Genomic DNA, 21,457 nt, shown 5'->3' on the forward strand with positions numbered 1-21,457 from the left:
GGAGTCGAGTAGAGATCCCGCACAAGATGAAGATGATTGGCTGTACTCTGAATGTTTGAATTTGTATGATTATGATTATACTAAATAAGGTATAAAAACGGATTTTTATACATTATATCAGATCAGAATCATGACTATTGCCTATGATGTAAAAAGAAATCAGATTTATTTTTTATTTGTGGTGAAGGCAGCCAATCACGGTGCCAGGTTGGTCACACAAATTAGAAACAGTTCACAATAGGAAAGGTATCAGACACAAAAAACATCTCATAACGTAAAATCAGACATTAAGAGTCACAACAATAGAAGATTTTGAATTGAATGGTCCTTTTTTGTTTTTTAAAGTTATAATAATTTTTTTTCTATTTGTTGTTATTGGCGACTATGCATGTCAGAAAGTTTTAGCTGCAAATCTTTGATGCGCCGTTGCCAAATACCACATGAACATGTGTTGGTTCAAAACAAGATAAAGACTCTTGTTGTGTTTTTAATCTGAAAGGTCACTTCAAAAAAGTCTCTAAGTACTTCATTAAAACAAAGTTTCTGACCCACTGCTGGAAAAGCAAATTTAACATATTTGTTTGGTGAAAAGTGATGTTGAAATGAGAGCAGGAAAGTGTTTAATTTACTATTCATGAATGTTTTTCATTACAGATAACAGGTGTTTGGCATTTGCTGAATTAAAGTATCAAGTTTCTGGAAATGCTTCAGTTGCATCACCAAATGTGTTTTAATTTTATCTGAATTGTTCATGGAATTCTCAAAAGCTCAAACGCTTCTCAGGCAGAAATAGATTTTATTTTTGCGACTCAAAGCTATTATGTTGCACAAAAGACAGATAAACTGTATTATACAATAAAAAACATTTAGGCCTTAATAGAACTAACCAGCAATGTTGCTTGTCTGCTGAAACAGTCAAACACAAATCACAATATCAGGAGTCACACGATGAAGTAATTTAAATAATTTGTCATGCCTGATTTTATCTTGTTCTTTTTGTCATTTCTAAGTTCCATGATGCCTGTTGCTCTCACAGCAGCTGCAGCTCGTCACACAATCGCCACCTCAGCAGCAGAGCCTAAAGCCACTTCTCCAGCAGCAACAGGCGCCAGATTATAATCATCACTCCCTGGTGTGCTCCCCTTATTATGAAGATCTTTCTTGTTTTTTGGTGTTTTTGTCCTCTTTTTGCAAGAACCTTCTGTTTGTCGTTTTATCCAGCGTGTTTTTTTCTAATCACCGCTCTCTGTTTTTGCAGTCTCCTTGAGTGTTTTGTACTTGTGGTTTCCTTTGAACTGTGATATGGAAACTTTATTTATAATTGATTTGGTGACATCGAGAGCATCGGTGGAAATAAACGAAAGGGAAATATCGCATAGTTTTCCTTAACCAAACACCCGGACCTCCATTACAGTACTCGCTACATTTTTAAGTGAAAGAAAATAATATCGCATTAATATCGATATCGCAATTCAAGACACCAATATCGAATATCGCAATTATTTCCAATCTCGTGCAGCCCTAATTGTGATTAAACATTTTTATTTATTTATTCCATTTTTGTCTGTTGTTTGGTAGTTTGCATCTTAACTTGGGTCCAGCTCTAGTCTAAACCTCACATAATTCAAGAAAAACGACATATATTCAACAGATAAAGATGTTAAATACTAATTTCTTATATATTTGAGTAGGATTTTATTTATGCATTTATGAATATGACCTGAAGAGATATTGAAAAAAATGAAATAATATAATGTAAAATAGTTTTAAATTGATCATGAGGACATCCTTGTTAACATGTAGTAAGTAAGTAAGTAAGTAAGTAAGTAAGTAAGTAAGTCGTTTTTATTTGTATAGCACTTTTCCAGACCAGGGTCACAAAGCGCTTAAACAATCAAAACAATATTAAATAAAGTATATAATTTAAAGGGCAAGATAAAACTGATACAAAACAGGAGTTTCAGAAAATCAAGGAAAATGTAGCTAACCATTTCAGATAATAAGAGCTTATACATTGTTGTATAAAATGCATTATTTTGTATTATAATATATATGAAACAAGTAGTATTTATCTATAAGTTATCTGATAAATAAATACATCTAATTTCACACTATATGAGATTTGAACATTCATGTGTGGTGTCGGATGTAAAGAAGAACGTTCAAGTTTAAACTTACTATACATTTTATAAAAAGCTTGAAACCGCACAATACATATCATTTTGATTAATTTGTTGTAAAACTGTCTCAAATATTAGAACTTTAACAGCAGGGCTCAGCAACTTCTGTGGCCGATCAGATGATATTCTTGATTTGTTATCCACATGTTTTTATGAGTGAACCGCACAAAAATCCATAACACATTAAAACAAAATATTAAATCAAATCTCCACAAGAATTGACCTCTGGTGCCCTCCATGTCTGTTGAGTTTGAGACCCCTGTATTACACTTATAAATCCGCCTACAAGGGGTTCATTGTCGGGCCGGAAAAAAAAAAAAAGACCTAAGAGCGTGTATGCATATGAATGAGCCACATTACAGGATTACAATGTTCCAACGAACAAACATATTTTTTGGCAAATGTGTTTATTGGATTTTCATTCCAGGATAATGACCTTAATGTGATGGGGATCATCTGACTTTTGTGTTCACCTGGAGAACATTATTGGACAGTTTTTGATCAAGGCAGGTAGAAAAACGTACCGATAATGCCCAGGGATGTTTTAGTAGTTCAAATCAATAGTTTCTCTTGAAAATGCTCAGAGCAAGAATCTGCACCAGCGAATATACACACAGGTCTTATTGTTATTTCACATCACAAATATGCTTGTTGCGATCCTGGCCAAACAGTCCACAGGTCCGCTGGGGAAAAACCTATAAGTCTGATTGCTCCTGGAGCGGGACGGAAGAGAAAGAAGTGAGGCGTACACTATGTGACATCTCATCCGGATGCACGGACACGTCCGATGCTGCTGTTTTCTTAAGGTCCTTTCCTCTGATCCGACCCCACGGACAGCCTCGGGTCTCCACATGGTCTGATTGTGTGTCAGGGTTGGTAAGTTTAGCCGAAACAAGGCTGAAGACGTGAAGCATCAGTGTGTCTGCTCTTTCCTCTTTCATCCGCTCCCGGATCAGCTTGACGAGGAGCGACGGCGGCAGGCGGTCGTGGAGCTCGCACTCACTCGCACGTGTTTGTCATCTTGTTGACTGACAGTATCGTGGAGCACAGCCATCCATTCCACTCTATCAGCCGTTCATGATCGCAGCCTTTTTTAGTTCCTCCACGAACGACAACTCTGCATTTCCTCAACAGCGACGGAAATCTTTTAATGGGCTCATTAAGACTCTTGAGAAGGTTAAAGAAACGAAACCCTCGGGTGAACTTTCTGGATTCATTGGAGCCAAATGTAGCTCAAACATCCTTAGTTAGTATATATAACTAAAATGATTGAGTATAAGTTGACTGGAAATAAGTGCAGCTGTTGAATACAATATTTACACAACTTAAAACCAATAAGAATCATAATAAATAGACAAAACAATTAGAAAAACACAGCAGATACGTCTTCCAAGGAGTTAATTTCACATTTTTTAAATCTTTAAGACTTTACTCATCATTGGATACTTCAGGAAACCAATAACATTTTATCACTTTCTATCAAATCCTGACAACTTTGGCTGTTTTTTTTTTTTTTTAAAGAAACCTAAGGAACTTGTTTCCTGACTCACCACATGACATATCAAGACATCCAGTTGGATTGTTCATGATTTATTTATGATGATGTTCAAGACGGCTAAGACGACCACAGCGATGATCATAAGAAAAAAGGTCAGGTTCACTGACCCACTTCCATCTTTTGGTCTAAAAAAAACGTCTTGGAAGGTGTAACCACCCATTGGTCAGAAAAACAAAAAAATATTTCATCAAACAATGTACTTAAGTATTCTTCATTAGCTATGTAAACAATATAGAGTAAAAATGGGAGTCGTACCCAACAAGGATACAAATAAATTCATTGTCTCTAAGAGGATGGTTTTGAATCAATTTTTCATTTATTCATTTATTTTCTTTATGCTTAATCCCTTATGGGAGTCGTGGAGGGCCGGAGCCTATCCCAGTTCTCCGGGTGGGAGGCGAGGGACACCCTGGACAGGATGCTAGTCTGTCATAGGACACACAAAGACACTCAACCATTCAAACACACACTCATACCTAAGGACAATTTCGCCAAGTTCCCAATAAACCTCTATGTTTATGGACTGTGGGAGGAAACTGGAGTGCCCGGAGTAAACCCACAGCAGAGAACATTTCTTTGGACAGTGGTAATTTAGCCTGCTTTCCATTTACTGACAGTGGGGCCCAATTAAAGGAGCTTGATTATAATATCATGAAGTTGATTTGTTTGTTTTTTACTTTGTAGGTTCTCATTTGTCCAGGTCATGGTTATCAGAGGTTCCAAAGCGAGTCAACTGTACTGTGTAGTAAGGCTGGTTGCTAAGGCTGGTTGTTAAGGCTGATTGCAGTCTCAAGTCACAAGACAAGGTAACATGATACAAATCATTAGCATTCTTATCAATCCAATGAACACGTCACTCTTCATAAAGTAGCTTTCATTTTCACTATAGCAATCAGAGGATTTTCCACTGTAAGAAGCAGGAACAAATGGAAATATGATCCCACAAACAATGGCTGTAATCCTTCAGAGGATTAACCTTTAAGAGCCGGATATTCACTCGTAAACCTCTGTAAATCTGAAACACATGAAGTCCAGTGCAAGCAGCAATCTGTCTCTCTTCCACGAAATCCCACAACTTTGAACTTACAAATCAGGTCATGTTTTAGACGGCAGCGTGTCAGTGTGTCATGAAATATCATGACCTGCTCTTGAACTCTGTTTCTTCCATTCTTTATAAGACGAGCTGAAGAACACAGTGTTGTCAGGATATAAAAATATGTTTGAAAACCAAATGACTAAAAAAGAGGGGTTGCAGAGAAGAGAGAACCTTAGCAGGATTATGCAGCGTCACAATTGCAGAAAGGATCTAAAACTATGGAAATCATCTTTTGAATTTTCAGCAATCTGTGGGCTATCAATGATCATTCAAGAGGTGAGAGATCAACCCAGATCGACACAGGAGGGGGAGCTTGGTTACGATCTAGGGCAGGGGAGGACTATTACATTTCCTTGGGGGGCCACATTACTTACTGTTATATGGAGCCGTCAAGCCAAAAGAAGAAAGGGACAAAGAAACATTATGATGGAAAATTTAAACTAAAATTCTAGTCTGAAAATGATCAAAAAAATCATATTCCAATATTCTAAAGCAGGAAAAAAACATATATTTTACTATTTAAAAGAAAATACTTAAAAAATGATTATGCCATAAAATACATTTAGTAATATTTCCCTTTTCCGTCACATTTCATTTAAAAAATATATCATAAAAATAGTATGAAAAGTAAAAATTAAAAAACATTATTCAATAAAAAGGAAAATAACCTAACTATGGCCATTTTGGAACCTAAGGATGGATGGATAGGATCTTCGAAATGGACTGATTCTTCCTGAGAGCAAAACCTGTTTATCATCTACATTAAATCGAACCTCTATACTTGCCAGAAAGAGTTTCTCCACCATTTACTAAAGCAATATTTGATTAAGGAATACATTCAGTGTCTTAACAAACCGTAAACAAACCTACCACTCCAAGTATAGACCATTCATTTCTTCGTGAGTGGTCAAACTTAGATAAAAAGTGAGGGATCAATGATTTATTTCCTCTAGTGTATCCCCATATTACTTCAGGGTTATAACAGGTGATGATCCAGCATGCAACATTAAAGAGTTTTCAAGGAGAAACTGCCTTTTTTTCTTCTTTTTTCCCCCCAGAAAATAAGGACAATGTCCCTATTTGTCTCTGCAGCCTTTCTTTCTATTAAGGAGACAGTAAATAGGCGTCATATTTCAAAAGAAAAAACAAATTGCCTCTAATAAATATAATTTCATGTCATTCTCGATTCAAAATGTCATTGTAATATTTGATTTAAAAAAGAGCATCAGATGGGAGCAGTAGGACACACATGCATGCACACACACACACACACACACACACACACACACACACACACACACACACACACACACACACACACACACACACACACACTCAAACACCCACACACACGCATATAGCAGCTTCCTCTGATTTACGTCATTTCTATTATTTAGAGATGAAGAAGGAAATAGAGCAGTTAAGACAGATGCCCCTTTTTCTAAATGTGCATCGTGAGGATTCAGCGAGTGTTGTTGGTTCAGTGAGGCCATCGGGAGAACAGCTGATGCATTATTAAGAAAGTGAACATTAAGTTTGTCAAAATTAAGTCCCCATTCGTCCTCCGTGCTACTGAACTATTCAGCAATCAGTTAAGGTATAAAAGCACCAGCAAGAAGTGGCAATCAAGTGTTATTACCATTAAACAGACCTATGTGTGAAGTCTCGGTCAGGAGATGGAGGAAAATCACAAGCTTCCCCCGGAAATAGACTGATGAGCCAAAGAAAGAAAATGTGCTTATCATATATTTATAGTTTTGTTTTGTGATCACCTGACAATTTGTAGATAGAATATAAAAGCCCCTAAGAGTGAAGAGGTTTTCCTTAAAAGTTTGCTTAAATGACAAACAAATAAACACAAGGGTCATCATTTATTACAAAATGCGGTCCATACATCCATCCATCCATCCATCCATCCATCCATCCATCCATCCATCCATCCACCCATCCATCCATCCATCCATCCATCCACTCATTTATCGATCAATTCATCATTCATTATAGGTTGGTTATCCAAATCAATTCTAAAAGACGGTTCTTGTACTACGACCTTGAGTTCAAAGTTACAACTGTGTGAACTGTGTTTGTCCAGTTAGCAAACATTAACATGCATAGAAAACTATATAACAGTCAGCAGTGAATTATGAGTTAGTGATTTATACATATGGACAGAGTACATGATATGATGATGACACTCTGGATGAAAGTCCATTTCCCACAGATCATCCCGGAGATGGTTGAAGGGGTTCTTCAATATCCTTTCAATTTCATCAGTGGTTGTTGCTCTATAACCTCCTCCCCACCGCTCTTTTCCTTCAGTCCTCCCTGCCTTCACTACTATGGATGCACAAATGTTCTCACGGGATTACCTTTGAAATTATGATTAAAACCTTTTTATGAAGTTTATTTTCCTCCGCCTTGAATTGCTCGCCATTCAGAGCAATTCAATTTGACAAGACCACTTCAAATGCCTAAATGTATTGGAATTAAATGGATTGAAATGGCACATAGACGAGCAAATGTTTTCATTTCAACTGATTCTCCTGTGAAAGTGTGGACCCTGGGCGGCCACGGTTTGAGCTTTTAATGAAGAGAGATACATTTTGCACTCAGCAATCCTTAATGAACTCTCGAGGCCCGGACACGGCTCGCTCATCGGCGACAACACTTAGTGCCTATGACCTGCTGAGAAAGCAAAGCTGCTTTTGTTTTGGAATAGAGTCTCCTCTGCTGGCGACAAAGTGAACTTTCCAATACATCAGAGTGCACTTTAGCACAACTGCTTTGAATCTAAAGAAGCTATTTTGCTCTGGCGTGTAACCGACATCTTTGATGTGGTTTCAGGGGTTTGGGAGGAAAATATCGCATTAGCTAAAATATTGATGGATAGTAAACAACCTGTGGCAAAATACAAAATATTTGACATTCACAACAAAACATTTGTGTATATTACTCGAATATCATAAAAGTCGTCAATAAAGTATGTTGGTACTATACATAAACAACTAAATAAATACAATAATAAATATTTTATTATTTATATATATATATAAATATTATTATTATTATTTATTATTTATTTATTTTATTTTTAGTTATTTTAATGACAATTTTAAGTTTAAAACAAGTTGATTCTGTTGAATGAAACAATAAATAAATGAAACTATTTAGGTCTTTTAGATGTGATTCTGTGTATGTGCTTCTTTATTAAACTACACAATACTCTGAGACTCGCCATTAGGACATATCGGACAGAACATCTGTCGTCTGGTTCATTCATTTTTTAATGGGAACAAGCGATTTATCTTCCAGACTATCATAGAAATAAAGACATTTTGTGGCATCTAGGAGACAATCTTCTGTCAATTTTCTGTTAACTATTACACTGTGAAATGATCACCACATAACAAAACATAGCACTTTAAAACCTGCATTATGTTTATTTAAAGATCAGGATCTTTTGTGGATGAGAACAGACATTATCTTTCTCAGGCGATTGTAAAGCTTATGAAACGTTAAGAAACGGGTCATTATATGGAAGCTGAACTGCTGTTTACTTTGAAATAAATCAATCAGATGACTTCTGTACAAAGCATCAAGAAGATCCATCTTTTGAATACATTTCTAAAACATTTTATGTGTTGAGAGTTTGAGTTCAACAGAACTTTGTGGACGATAAAAGAACATTTTGTTCTTAATATTTATGGATAGTTCCAACATCATGTCAAGGACTGTTTTACTTTTTTAAACAAGTTCAAAAAATACATTTGTATGTGTGACAATTTGCCAAATTTCGTCATTAATTAAACATTAGGAATACACTTCACTTATTTTCTTGAAATGTTTAAACATGAAGTAAATGATTAAGATTGCTTGTCAATAAACATTGAATTGATTAAATAATCAAAGCCCAGAAATTTAAATAATTGGCTTTGAATGAATAACTTTCCATTTATTCTATTTGGCTTATAATATTAGATTTAATGAAACAGTTGGACATTGTATTCACTCAGTTGATTAGAACATTAGCAGCAATCAAGGGAACAGAGCGAGAACCGATGTTAGGGATCAGACCAAAAACCTTGTTAACAACTTTAAAGCTTCATTTGCTCCGTTTAAATACGATCTGCACCGAACTCTTCTCATCCACTCAGCAGCCAAATAAAATCAACTCTCTTATTCTCCCGAGATATTTAACAGCTCCATCACTTTGTTCCACTGTTGAATCCGGTCACATCATAATTTGCTTAAAAATAAACCCAGCTTAAAACAGCATTCCGTTCCTGAAATTGAAATTAAAAACCGAGAGAGACAATTTTGAGTTTATAATATAGTTTACGCTACAATATAATGTGTTATACTCCTTTTTTTTAGTACCGAAAGGAAATCTGTCTCAACCCTGCTGCACCCCTCGATAAAAGTTCCATTTTTCACTTTTATAAGTGACTGAGATATGCTCTTTGGTTTGGGCTCCTACAGGGAAATCCTAATATCTGCTTGGCTGGGTTGGAGATTTGAAAGGTTTGCAGATATGTAAAGCCATTTAGTGGGCTGTGTGCAGAAGGACTGATGCCAGACGTGGATTCACAGACGGGGAGGGTGTGGCCAGAGCATCAGCAGGCGTGAAGAGAAACGGTACAGCTGGCTTGTGTGAAGGGATTCAAGCGGCTGATAGAACCTGAACACAAGGTGCACCTGACGGCTTTGTGGCTCTATGTTCGTGGAAGGACGGACCTGACGCACACATGCCTGCATGTGATGAAATATATCCACAATAGGACTGTCACAATTAAGGCATTTACACAGATTATTGATCTGATTAAAGATATTGACACAATCTGGACTATTTAAAGCCCATTTATCTGTGCTGTGGAATCACAAGGCATCTTAATTTATTTTAATTATTTTAAGCAAGTAGACCACAGAATACCAGTAGGGTTGTAACTCCTTGAATATAATAATTAGTTTGGGTTTGGATTCAAGTTCCTTTTTGAATTAACAGTTATAGAATTCTGGTTTTGAGTTGCAATAGATGTTGAAATGTATTGTTTTATTATTTAAAATAATACATTAAGAAAAATAGTATCTCAGTCTAGTATTAGTTGCATTGTAAATAAAACTCTTTAATTAAGACAATAATAAAAAAGTATGTGAATACATCTTTCATTGGAATAAGATTGTCTTCTTTTGATTATGAACAATGAACACGTTTTAATATACAAATAACCTGGATACATATTCCCTTCTTTCTTGAGGCAAAATTTAAAATGAAACATGATACAAATAGATATAGATGTACAATTATAATCATATTAAGTCACATATAGTGATTTATCTGATAGAGAACTGTTACTTTGTCATATGTATTTATTTGCAAAAAAACAATCCATCTTACAAACTACATTATTTAATGTATGTATTATTGTTGTTAGACATTATGGGATAGATTTCCTTCCAGTCTGCAATCATCTATTTGGAAACCAGTTTACTATGGAACATGTATGTTACAGTCTACAAAATTGTGTCTACCAGTTATTACACATTTCTATTTTGTTCCAGTGACAAATGTTACGATGAGGATGGATTAGCTGATGTATATGTGACAACAACCTATTTGCAGTGCCCTGAATCCTGCCCTTTCAAATTATTCCTAACCCTTGTGTTATCGTTAGGCTAAATTGACATGGATGCCCCAAAACAAATGTGTTTGTGGTATCCCTTGTGTTGCCTCTGGTTCAAAATGAACCACCTCCACCACTGCATATGTACTCATGGAACCCAGGGAGGACGTTCACTTTGACTCAAAAGCAACTCAAGGGTTAAGATATTCGCATATAATCCGTGAGCCTCTTGTTCGAGACAATTTATGCGGAGAGCCAAGCAATCTGTGGTAGTTTATATAAGAGTTAAGGAAAAGGCAAAGCTCTTGCCTTACTAGTCTATCTACCTACCCACTCTCATCTATTGTCATGTGTGGTGGGTATTGACCGAAAGGACAAGATCGTGGGTACATGAGGGTGGCTGGACTCTCTTAGATATAGAGTAAGAAGCTCGGCAGAGGCTCAGAGTAAAACCGCTGCTCCGCATCGAGAGGAAACAGTCGAGGTGGCTTGACTAGGACGCCTCCAGGACGCCTCACTGGTGAGGTGTTCAGGGCACCTGCCACCAGTAGGAGACCATGAGGGAGACCCAGGGGTCGCTGGAGAGACTTTGACTCCCAGCTGACTTTAGAATGCCTCGGGGTGACCCTGGAATTATGAAGCTGGGAAGAAGAAAGGCTGGGACTGCCTGCTGAAGCTGCTGCCCCAGCGACCCTATGCTAAAATTAATTTTACAGTAGCTGTATTTTTATGATATTATTTTTGGATGAATAGGGCCACACTGCCCTGTTTGACATTGTCTTAATGTAATCCTTCCTACACACATTTTCTGGGTTTGGACGTCACATCTAACAAATGCATTTATTATAAGAAAAAAGGTTCCAGGTTGATTTATTAATAAAGAATGTTCACCACAGATTCTTTTTTTCTTGAAAACCCAATGTCAATTGTCAGTAAGATAAATATATTTAGGTTTGCTGTCCAGTGTGTGTCTGTGTGAGAAGATAAAAAACCCGATATGTCCGCAATCATTGAAGTAGTTACCTGTGACATCCACTTACTACTCTTGCTGATATATGACGACACACACATCATCAATAACCACTCAGATGATTAGTGACCATTGATACGTGTCGCTGTCAGGTCGGTTCTCTCGTCACCCTGATTGACATTGACGATAACGCACGAGAAAGTAGAGTCACATGCAGAATACAAATAAAAAAAGAAATAAAGAATTCTCAATCTTCATCAGAGAGAGAAGCAAACCCTCGCCGCTTCATTTCCATGGAGATCCCACAGCTTGATAAGACGCTAGTAAAGAGGTCAAGTTCTGTTTAGTTTTATATTTAGCTTCTTGGAACATCACCAGCTCAAATAATATCGTGGTAAGTCTGAATTCATACACTAGGCACCATAATCTCATCTGCTATTTGGACTTCCTTTGAGGGGAAATTTAGAAAAACCATCATAAAAGAAAGTAACAGGAAAAACTGCGGAAGAAGTGACGCAATCTTGAGCAAAACCATCTTCCTTTATTTATGAATACTGTGATGACCAGGAACTCTAACAAGGCTTTAAATTGTTAAATATATTGATGTAAATAGCAGAAAAGGTTTGTATCTGTCAAAACAAACATTAAGTGCTTTTATTTTCTCTTATTACTGACACATGTATTCTACTGTAGTGACGTGTATTATGGTTTGATTGTTCGGTTGGTTCCAGTGAAAAGGTGCGGGAAAAACCTTATACTAAAGATCAAATCGCTCAGTTAAAAATAAAACTCACACAAGAAAACCAGGTGTGAATATCTTTAAAAAAAATACATGGTGTTAAAGCATGTACAGTGATCTCTTGCCATATCACAGTTCACCCTTTGCTGTCTTTCTGTAATATCAAATAAATTAATATTTGGCTTGGTATATAAAAAAAGAAGAAGGAGGAAACGACATTACAGACTAGGGTGGGGAAGCAGCGCAATCAGAAAACCTGAAAATCCAAAAATAAAACTATTTTTTTATTTTGTGTTTATTAAACGGGGCGAGTAATCATTAATAATTTAATGTTGTTAAAGTATGTTGTTTTTGTAGATAGTCTTAAGTTTATGAGAATGCAAAAAAAAGTTTAGTGTTATTTGGAAAATGTTTATAAAGAGTGCTGGAGGATATATGAGGAATTAACATGTATTTGAATGGTAAAAAATAGTCACTGTTTTGCGGATTTCCTTCATATCAGTTTTAATAACATACCCCCCCCCCCCCAAATAAAAGAGAAAAAAACTGTAAACAAAATAGTTGTTAATTCTTTAACATTTCTTATAAAAAGGCATATTCATTTCTCAGTGTTATTTTCAGTCAGGGGTCTCACTTGCTCTCTCTCCGCACAGAGGCTTTATTCATTATCTGTACCGCCTAATTCCTTATGGAGTTTCTGGGGTGGGGAATTAGGTGCCAAGTTCCCAATCGACCTCTATGTTTTTGGACTATTTGAGGAAAACAGAGTGCCCGGAGTAAACCCAGACAATACTGGGGGTAAAGGTGCAGAAAGGCTTAAAAAACTTGTTATGTCATCAAAAAGGCAACAAATACGTGCAGGAAATCAACGATACCTGAGATTGATGATATTGTTTCTGGCTCCCCATAGTGCTTAAACAGTGTAAGTGCAATGTAGTGGCTTCTCTGTTGCGACATTGCCTCAAATTATAGTTGAAAAAAATTGCTATAGAGCTCTAGTACATTAGAAATGACTAAAATTAAAATCATCATTACAGAAAATACCATAAAAAGGTAAAAATTAAGTTTCTGTAATCCAATTTACAACCTGATTGTAAACCTTATCCTGGCTGCTGCCACATAGTGTTGTAGTAGCAATCCTCGAGCAAGAGACAGGAGACATCCCTGACAGACCGGTAACATTGTTAGACAGCTCAGCACCATCTTATTCTGGAGTATGAAAAACAAGTCATGTGGAAGTAAAACAGCTGGAGCGCCCCCCCCCCCCCCCCCACCATGTCCCCTGGTAACCTTGTTATAAGCGGAATTAATAAAAAAAAAGAAATCACATTTGTTTGACCTATCCAGTAGTCAGGCGCCTCTTCATCCCCGGGTCCTGGAGGAGGGAGCAGAAGGAGTAAAGCTGGCTGAATGACAGCTCGACAGATGAGATAGCAGCATCTAATCCTTTTCTAAAAGAGCTTCATTGAAATGACTCGGTTCGGAGAGGACAAGATGGGGAAAAAAAATGGAGCATTGTGTATTGTATAACTATCATGGGATGACTGGTCCTCCCTCTGAAGTGACTTTGACAGCTGTGGGGATTAGGAAGCGGCCCATCGTACACGGCCCAAACAGCAGGGATTAGACTAAATATGCTCACTGTTGGCTCCAGCTTCTTTACTTAATGAATTAAGAGTGTTTTACTACTTCAGGGGTATATTTGGGAGACGCTGATCCTCAGTCAGAGCAGAAACTGTTGATTATACATTCGCCAAACACTCCCTAGACAAGATCATTTTTTCTGTTGGGAGTCCTTAAAGCTTTTTTTTTTCGTATTCCAGAATAAAAGTGTCAAAGAAAAACCTAAGCAACTCTGATCATCTAACAGCGCTGTCTGATTTTCTTCTGTCATACAAAAAAAAAGTGGGATTCCATTTGCTTTAGTCTGTATTTATTTAAATAAAGGTGTTTAGAAGTAAGTAAGGGTTGTTAGTTAAATATCATGAAAAATGGTTGATGGAAACAGAAGACAATTTTTACAGATAGTTTTCATGGAATTGACCATTAATCAATTAAATGATGTCTAATTTCCCAACTCTGTCTTTCAAAATGATGACAAAAACATCCTCTTGCTTGACGAAATAACTATCTCTGAAGTAGCATCTTTTAGATGGGGAGATAAGCTTTTACCTCAGGCGTGAAGAATTCAACTGTTTCTACGAAACTCTTGCAACTAAATGTTGTCTGAAAAAAAAAGGCATTTATTATTGTTAATTTGTGTCCTTTTACTAACATGAGACACACCTGAGGTGTACCATGTTTAAACTGGGTTTCATTGGAGACAGAAGGTGGCAGGTTAATCATCTCTGAAAGACCGATTTGATGCATTAATACAAATGTATAAGAAAAAAAAACAAGTACATTGATAAAATTGTCAGTTTACAACCTTTATTTTTTATTTTTTTATTTTTGCATCTATATTTAAAATCTGTTTAAATTTTTACAACAATAAGAGGTATTAACAGGTTAAAACAAAAAAAACAAAGCTAATATAATTCAAAGTAATAGTTACATTTGGATGACACAATTAATTTAAATTAAAAAAATAAAATAAAAAAAAAGTAGCTTGTCCACTTAGATTTAAGTCAACTTGGATTTCAGATGCATATTCATATTATGAAGTTTCAACTAATGTGATTCTGAAAGTTGTATTTTAGAAGTCTGCCTATGTAGTATTTAAAGATGAGCATGTTTTTTTCATTCAACTGAATCTTTGGATTTCCTTTAAACTGACTGAAATTTGATTATTCCAACCTGAAAGTGGCTGATCAGAATTGAATTTTTAGCAGTCAAAACTTAAAAACAATACCAATATTAAACAAAGAAAGGTCATACAGTTGAAAGAACACACTGCACAATATCACACACTAATCAACCATTGGAATGTGCAGTGACCAAACAGAGTAGCAAATGTAGAGGCGCTTTATCCAGCAACCACATTCAGGGGACACACTATGGATGACTCAGAGCATCACAACAGTCTTTTAGATACACACTGCAGCCCAAAGCAAGATCATCTGTGCAGCAGCGCCCAGGCCAGTACACATGTTTTTACAAACACGTGTACAAGTTAATAAGAAGAGACAGGGAGGCTTTGTATAGTATATAATATATGGTTTAGAGACAGTGGCTTTGACTCAAAGAATAGGTTTGTGAAATAGACTCTAATATTTTGGAAACCTCAAGGGGAGACCGAGGCAACATGATAGATAGGCAACATCATTGCTAAAACCTTAAAGCAACACAAGAAAATAATTGACATAGTTGTTTCTGGCTCCCCCAGTGTTAGAACAGTGTAACTGCAACAGACCAGATTCGTATAAACTGAAGCCCGGCCACAGTCCACAATTTAATTTCTTCTTAGAACCAGAGATAGGTCTTTTGGGTCAGTTTTCTCTTCCTGAAAGCTTTGAAAAAAAAACAAAAAAAACCTCTTAGTTCCACGACCATCATAGAAAAGAATGGAACCATCGTCTCGTGAAGTTTCTTAGTCGGGTTGCCCAGGCAAAAGCACCGTCAAATATTATTAGACATAAGTCATTTACATTAGTGCCAGAGTTTAAACCGTGCAAATCATTAGAGAAAACAATAGGGTCACAATGTTACGTAGTGTTGCTTTAAAAGCAGTACTTGTGATTTTCCTGATAATAAGTTTAATATTCTCTATATTTTCAAAGTAAATATTGCTAAAACCACAGATATTTTCAGTAAAGTGGCCAATGAAACCAATGAGGTTCTTAAATATGACAAAGAAAGACACAAAGAGAAAATGCTGACTTGGGACGATGTGCAACTTACTTTTAAAATAGTTCTAAAAATAGTGACATGCCATTTTAATGCAAATCATGAAAAGCATTTATATAAAATAATCAATAAATGATTTTGATATCATGTTTGAATCCGAACCGAAACAAAAATCTGAAAATCACCAAAAAAAGGAAAGTGTTGACATCCTTGTGAGATTTTAATGTGAAGATGAAATTTACAACCCAGGTAATTACTTTTCAGTTGAAAAGCAAATCTTTATAATCTTCCTTTATTACTGCCCAAATAATGGCAGCGGCAGTTATCTCCATTTTATGAGCGGTTCCAGTGTGCATAATCATTTCAGGGAGTGCTCCTCTAATGGCAGCGCGTCTAAACAAATCACATGGCCAACGCGATTAAACAAAACAAATTCCTGCCTCTTCAGTTCAATTACTGCGGAGCAGAACTGCGGCCATGATCCTTAATTTCCCGCTAATCCATTAGATTACACCTGTCACCATAAAAGTTAGAAAGCCAAAGTCTGTCATTCCTAAAAGGAGATCACTGTGTAGAGATTGAATACTTGCTCATATTATGAACTCTTCCAAAATGATTGAATTCTGGTAAAGTAAAATGAAAAAGACATGGATTTTCTACTGTTCTACAGAAGACGTTTTGAATTTCAGGGCCAGGGCCTGGCATTGAATTCCAAGCTGCACATAAGACAGTTATAATAATAATTTATGATTTATTCATTATTACTGTCTGAATTATTTTGAGAAATATTTTTTATTTTAAAGGACATAATTTCCCGTTAGTAAATGACACATCAGGAGGCTTTTTTTTGTCAAGTTTACTATTAAAAAAATATTTAAATGTAGTAGAAATTATTAAAACACAAACTATATATCATTGATTGGCAATTAAATCTTTATTAGGGGCCACATTATATACTGTGACTGCTCTGAGGGGCCCATAAGCCAAAAGGGTGGAACGAAGAGCCATCATATGAAGGAAAACATTTAAAAAAGCATTAAAAAGTCCTTAGTATGCCTTTTCATTAAGATAAAAAAAATGTATACAATCTTAATATTCACTCAAATTATTTAAGGGGGCAAGAAATATTTGCCAAAAAGGAAAATAAATTAATTAAATAGTTTTGAAGAAGTTGTATTTAGAGTTAATACACTAAAACAAATGAAAAATGAATTTCTGGTAGCTTTAATGTCAGAAAATAATTGCTACATGTTCAATTAGGATCAATTCTAAATGATGAGGGGCCACAAAGACATAGTCATAGTGGCCCCTGGGCTGCACTTTGCCCATGTCCGCTCTATATGGAACCATTTGTGTTACAGATAAACTAGCCCATAGCTCCCACTGATTCAGTGGTCATACCTGTATGTATTTTTTGTTCAGTTGCAATGGTAGGTATTTGTTGCCGATCATGCAATTAAATTTTGTCATCTGAAAAAACACCTACATAAAAAAGATCCGGGGTACGAAAAATGATGGTGACCCCTGCTTAATAACACCTCTAAATCTGATGAGTTGCAGCTCGTGAAGATCGAACGCTGCTTTCATTGAAACTGACCTTTGCTGGTCGTAGCCGGACTCTTTCCTCCGACAGTGGAGCGTGACGACGCGGTGGCCTTCGCTCCTCACGTCCTGGCTCACCATCCACTGGGCGGGGTTGGTGGGGCGCGCCCCGAGAAACGTCACTCCTTCTTTCAACTTCACCCTGTGGAGAAAAAAAATGAGCAGATGTCTCTTAGTTCTGGTTTTTGTTATTCAAAACGTCCTGGTCACAGTGTGTGGACGTCACCGGCTGATCTCACGTGGCAGCTGCTAACACTTTGACAATGATTTTTTTTTTTTTTTTTGCTTGTGCTGGTCTGCTGTGCTGCAGTGTAGCAACCAGATGGTTCATCAGGAACGTTAGGTCTTGAAAAGATGCCCCAGCTGTTCGCTTGGTTTTGATCAAGTTCTTGTTTCACCCCGAAGGACTCGCGATCTTTGTTGTGCGGCGTGATCAATACGATTGGCCAGGAGTCCGTTTGAAGATTCGAGGACGGACCTGATATTTTGTGATTGATGTGATAATCAGCAGCTGATTTATTTTACCACATAACAGCTGTCGCCATCCTATCTGAGGTGATTTTAACATTGCTCTTTTGATTAGCTAAATATTGGGAAGTACATCCAGGCTCACATGCTCCTGATTTGGGACTGTTTAAATGTTGTTTTAGCTTTATTAATAAAGATATACTTGTTTGAATGGTTTTCTGTTATATTTTGGTTAGGGTTAGGGTTAGGGTTAACGTTAGGGTTAGGGTAAATCTTAGGGTTTAGTGTTAGGGTGAGTGTTAGGTTTAGGGGTTGGTATTAGGGTTAGTATTAGGTTTAGGGGCAGGTATTAGGGTTAGTGTTTGGGTTAGTTTTAGGGGTTAGGGGTTTGAGTTTTTCTCTACAGCATATTTGGAAAATGTTCAATCTAATTGTTGTGTTTTTTCCCAGTTATCACTTATTGTACACCTAGTTTTCCCCAGTTGCTACTTTTGAACTCAATCAACACTGTTTTTTCAGGGGTTTTTTTTGCATTTCTACTTTCCGATTTGTAAAACATTTTTACCAATTTTGTGGTTTATCCACCTCCAAATAATTAATTGTCAATTTTTTTTAATCAAGCTTAGGTATTAAAGTGAAAATTCAAATTTAACTCAATTTCTACTCGCTCTCATGTCGAATAATTGTTGGGATTCTTTTCAGAGTAATTTGTTCCTTTTTATAGTTATAGACAAAAATGTAACTGGAGTTCAAGTTTTCCATGGTGCTCATCTGTTATGTCCATCTTGTATTGAAGTCACGAAAAAAGGAATTTTAGAGTAGAAGGTCGACTGGAAACGCTCACAACGTTTACCAGGAGTACTTCCTGTCTGTGCAGGACGTTGGCCTTTAAGCTTCTGCTACAAACAAACTTAAAATATAGACTTGTTTAAGTCACTACATTAAAATGAATATACCTTATTGCCAAAACTGTAAAAGTAAACAGATTACTCTTATTTATTATTATTCTGAAAACAGTGCCAACCCTTAGAGGAGAAGAAAACGAGTGCAGATTGAATTTTGCTTCATTAGAAAATGAAACAGATTTAATTTGAAATCAATGTGGTTTTTATTTCATTAGTCTACTTTCTTGTGTTTACACACACACACACACATTTTTTTTTCTGATGGCTGTTTTTAATTATAATTTTTCAAAGACATCATTTATTTATCATAATTTTTACATAAGGCTTAACATGAGATTATTGAGTCAGTTCGGCACAATTTTATTTTTTTAGAAAGACTGTCTGGAGGAACAAGGCTGACTGGATGCAACCAGACAGTGGTCTAGAGTTGTTTGTCCCCACACATCCTGTCGCAACACTGTCATCATCCCTGTCTTGTTTTTTTCTGTCATTGAAGTATGCGACAGGGGAGAAAACATCGGAACTGTTAGGAGAAAGGTTGACCCTTTCACTGTCATCTGTGGCTTAAAACTTTCAATTTGTTCAGATGTGACCTAATGTAACCTTGCATGTGGATCTCACCCTCATCGTTGTAGCTGTCATGATGTTCAAATGTTACTGTGTTACGGATATTTGGGAATGGAACCACTTTGATGAAACTATTATCCATTTTTTTATGTTCTAAATTGTCTGCAAGAGGTTTTAAAGGAGTGTCACTTCATTTCTTGTGAAAAAATGTGTGGAGTTTTTTCAATCGCCATTGGTTTAGGGTTGCTTGAAAAGGTTGCTGGATCACTCTATGAAACTCAATTGTTCCCTAGCGATCCTTTTTTAATCGTGTGAGTGAGTTCAATAAAATGCTTGCGATTTTTGATGTTGCTTTATTAATTTTAATGTGTATTTCTTTTATTAAAGTCACGTGAAATTAACTCCTTGGTTGATATATATTTTGTTTTGAGCGCCTTTTTCAGTTTTAACGATTTCTCACAAGTCATTTTTCTCATAGAAATCACACCAAGAGAAATGGATTGGAAGCCTCTGGTGATAATACTCAACTATGTCATCTCCATTGTTGTCTGAACCATTAAAGATTGAATGAAATGTTTTTGCTTATAATATAATTCTTGGATAAGATTTTGCATATATATGTCTAGGTTATTATTGAACATTGATGATTGATTTTTTTCATTTAATTTGTGTTTACACAGCTTTACATGGACTTTATGTTTGTCCATATTAACAATATTGGTCATGTTCCTGAAGACTCCTAAAAATTCCAAAAACAAATCATCTTCTAAACATATATGGTAGAATTGTATTCAAAGAAAATGAGCAATAATTTAGGAGCTGCAGAATTATCAGAAACTATTGATGAAATCTTATTCTTAATCATCAGTAAATGTACAACACTCGACCGCTAGTGATCACTACTTCACCCACGACTATCAGGTACTGCTTCCATTCACAACATGGATGACCTTGGATCCTTTGGAGCGATAATACAGGGATAGATAAGAAAAAAAATAGTAAACACGAAGACGTCACCTACAATGAAGGGTGAGTCAACTGAGAACGTAAGGAAAAAAAAGTGTGGATATAGAATTATACTTCTTAAAAAGGTGTGAGGGATTCTGATGGTGACAGCAAAGTTCCACGTCTAAATTAGACCCGAATGTCCAATCACTTTACCTATCCAGGCCAAAGAAGATGAGACCAAAGATAGGCCTTTGCTTTCATCTCGAATTTGTTTCAGCACTTTAACGTGCGCGACAGGATTGCCTGTCTGAATGCCAATGAACATATCTGCCGACTCCAGTCGAGATTCCTCTTTGATGTGGTGTCTTATCATGTTGCAGAGCCGTTTCCCCCCAAAGTGAAAAAGTGTAATATGACAGATGGTCTTCTTCCGTTCACTAAAGGATATAAACGTTGCGCTGGGTCTGTTTGTCAAGACGCTGGGCGCGTTGAGGCCAGCTGTTTTCCTTCAGGACTTGTGAACAAATAAAGACACATTGACAATAAAACAATTTGTCACAGCTCATGTGTTCATTTATTTGTTTATGACTTCAAAGATGCTGCTTCTCACTGAGGTCTTTTAAAGAAGGGAACTAGAAAGATAGTTTCAGATTTAAAGACTATTACTTTTGAAGTGTCGAATACATGTGGCCTGTGTGACTTCAGTTTGTAACTATAAAACATTGTTGTTTTTTTCTTACTTTTAATATGAAATTTTTTTATCAGGCCAATCATGCTGTGTGTGTTAATAAGCTGAAATATCCCTCATTTAGTATTGATTATATATGGTTTAAATTTGATAAAAGAAAAATGACCTATTTTATTTTTTCACTGGGTCTCCTGCCCTCTTCATGCCCCCTTTTCCCTGACATGATTGAGCTGCCCCTCCTTCTAAAAACCTTCATTGGCATTCATTAAAACGTATATCTGTAAATGCATTTTTAATAAATAGAAAATACATTCAATTATTCTGTGTAA

At 36.3% G+C, this 21,457-nt stretch overlaps 1 protein-coding gene across 2 annotated transcripts in view; it reads right to left on the bottom strand.

The window, feature by feature from the left end:
• The window catches only part of LOC148088281 (transmembrane protein 132C), a 185,200-nt gene that overhangs the window by 73,955 nt on the left and 89,788 nt on the right, over positions 1-21,457 (bottom strand). For both annotated transcript variants that reach the window (XM_087795911.1, XM_087795903.1), the window contains one exon: positions 17,548-17,694. In XM_087795911.1, coding sequence (XP_087652037.1) covers positions 17,548-17,694 — 147 coding nt within the window. The remainder of the gene's footprint in view (positions 1-17,547; positions 17,695-21,457) is intronic.

This window comes from Callionymus lyra, chromosome 1 (genome assembly GCF_982586985.1).
Source record: "Callionymus lyra chromosome 1, fCalLyr1.hap1.1, whole genome shotgun sequence".
Classification (NCBI taxonomy): domain Eukaryota; kingdom Metazoa; phylum Chordata; class Actinopteri; order Syngnathiformes; family Callionymidae; genus Callionymus; species Callionymus lyra.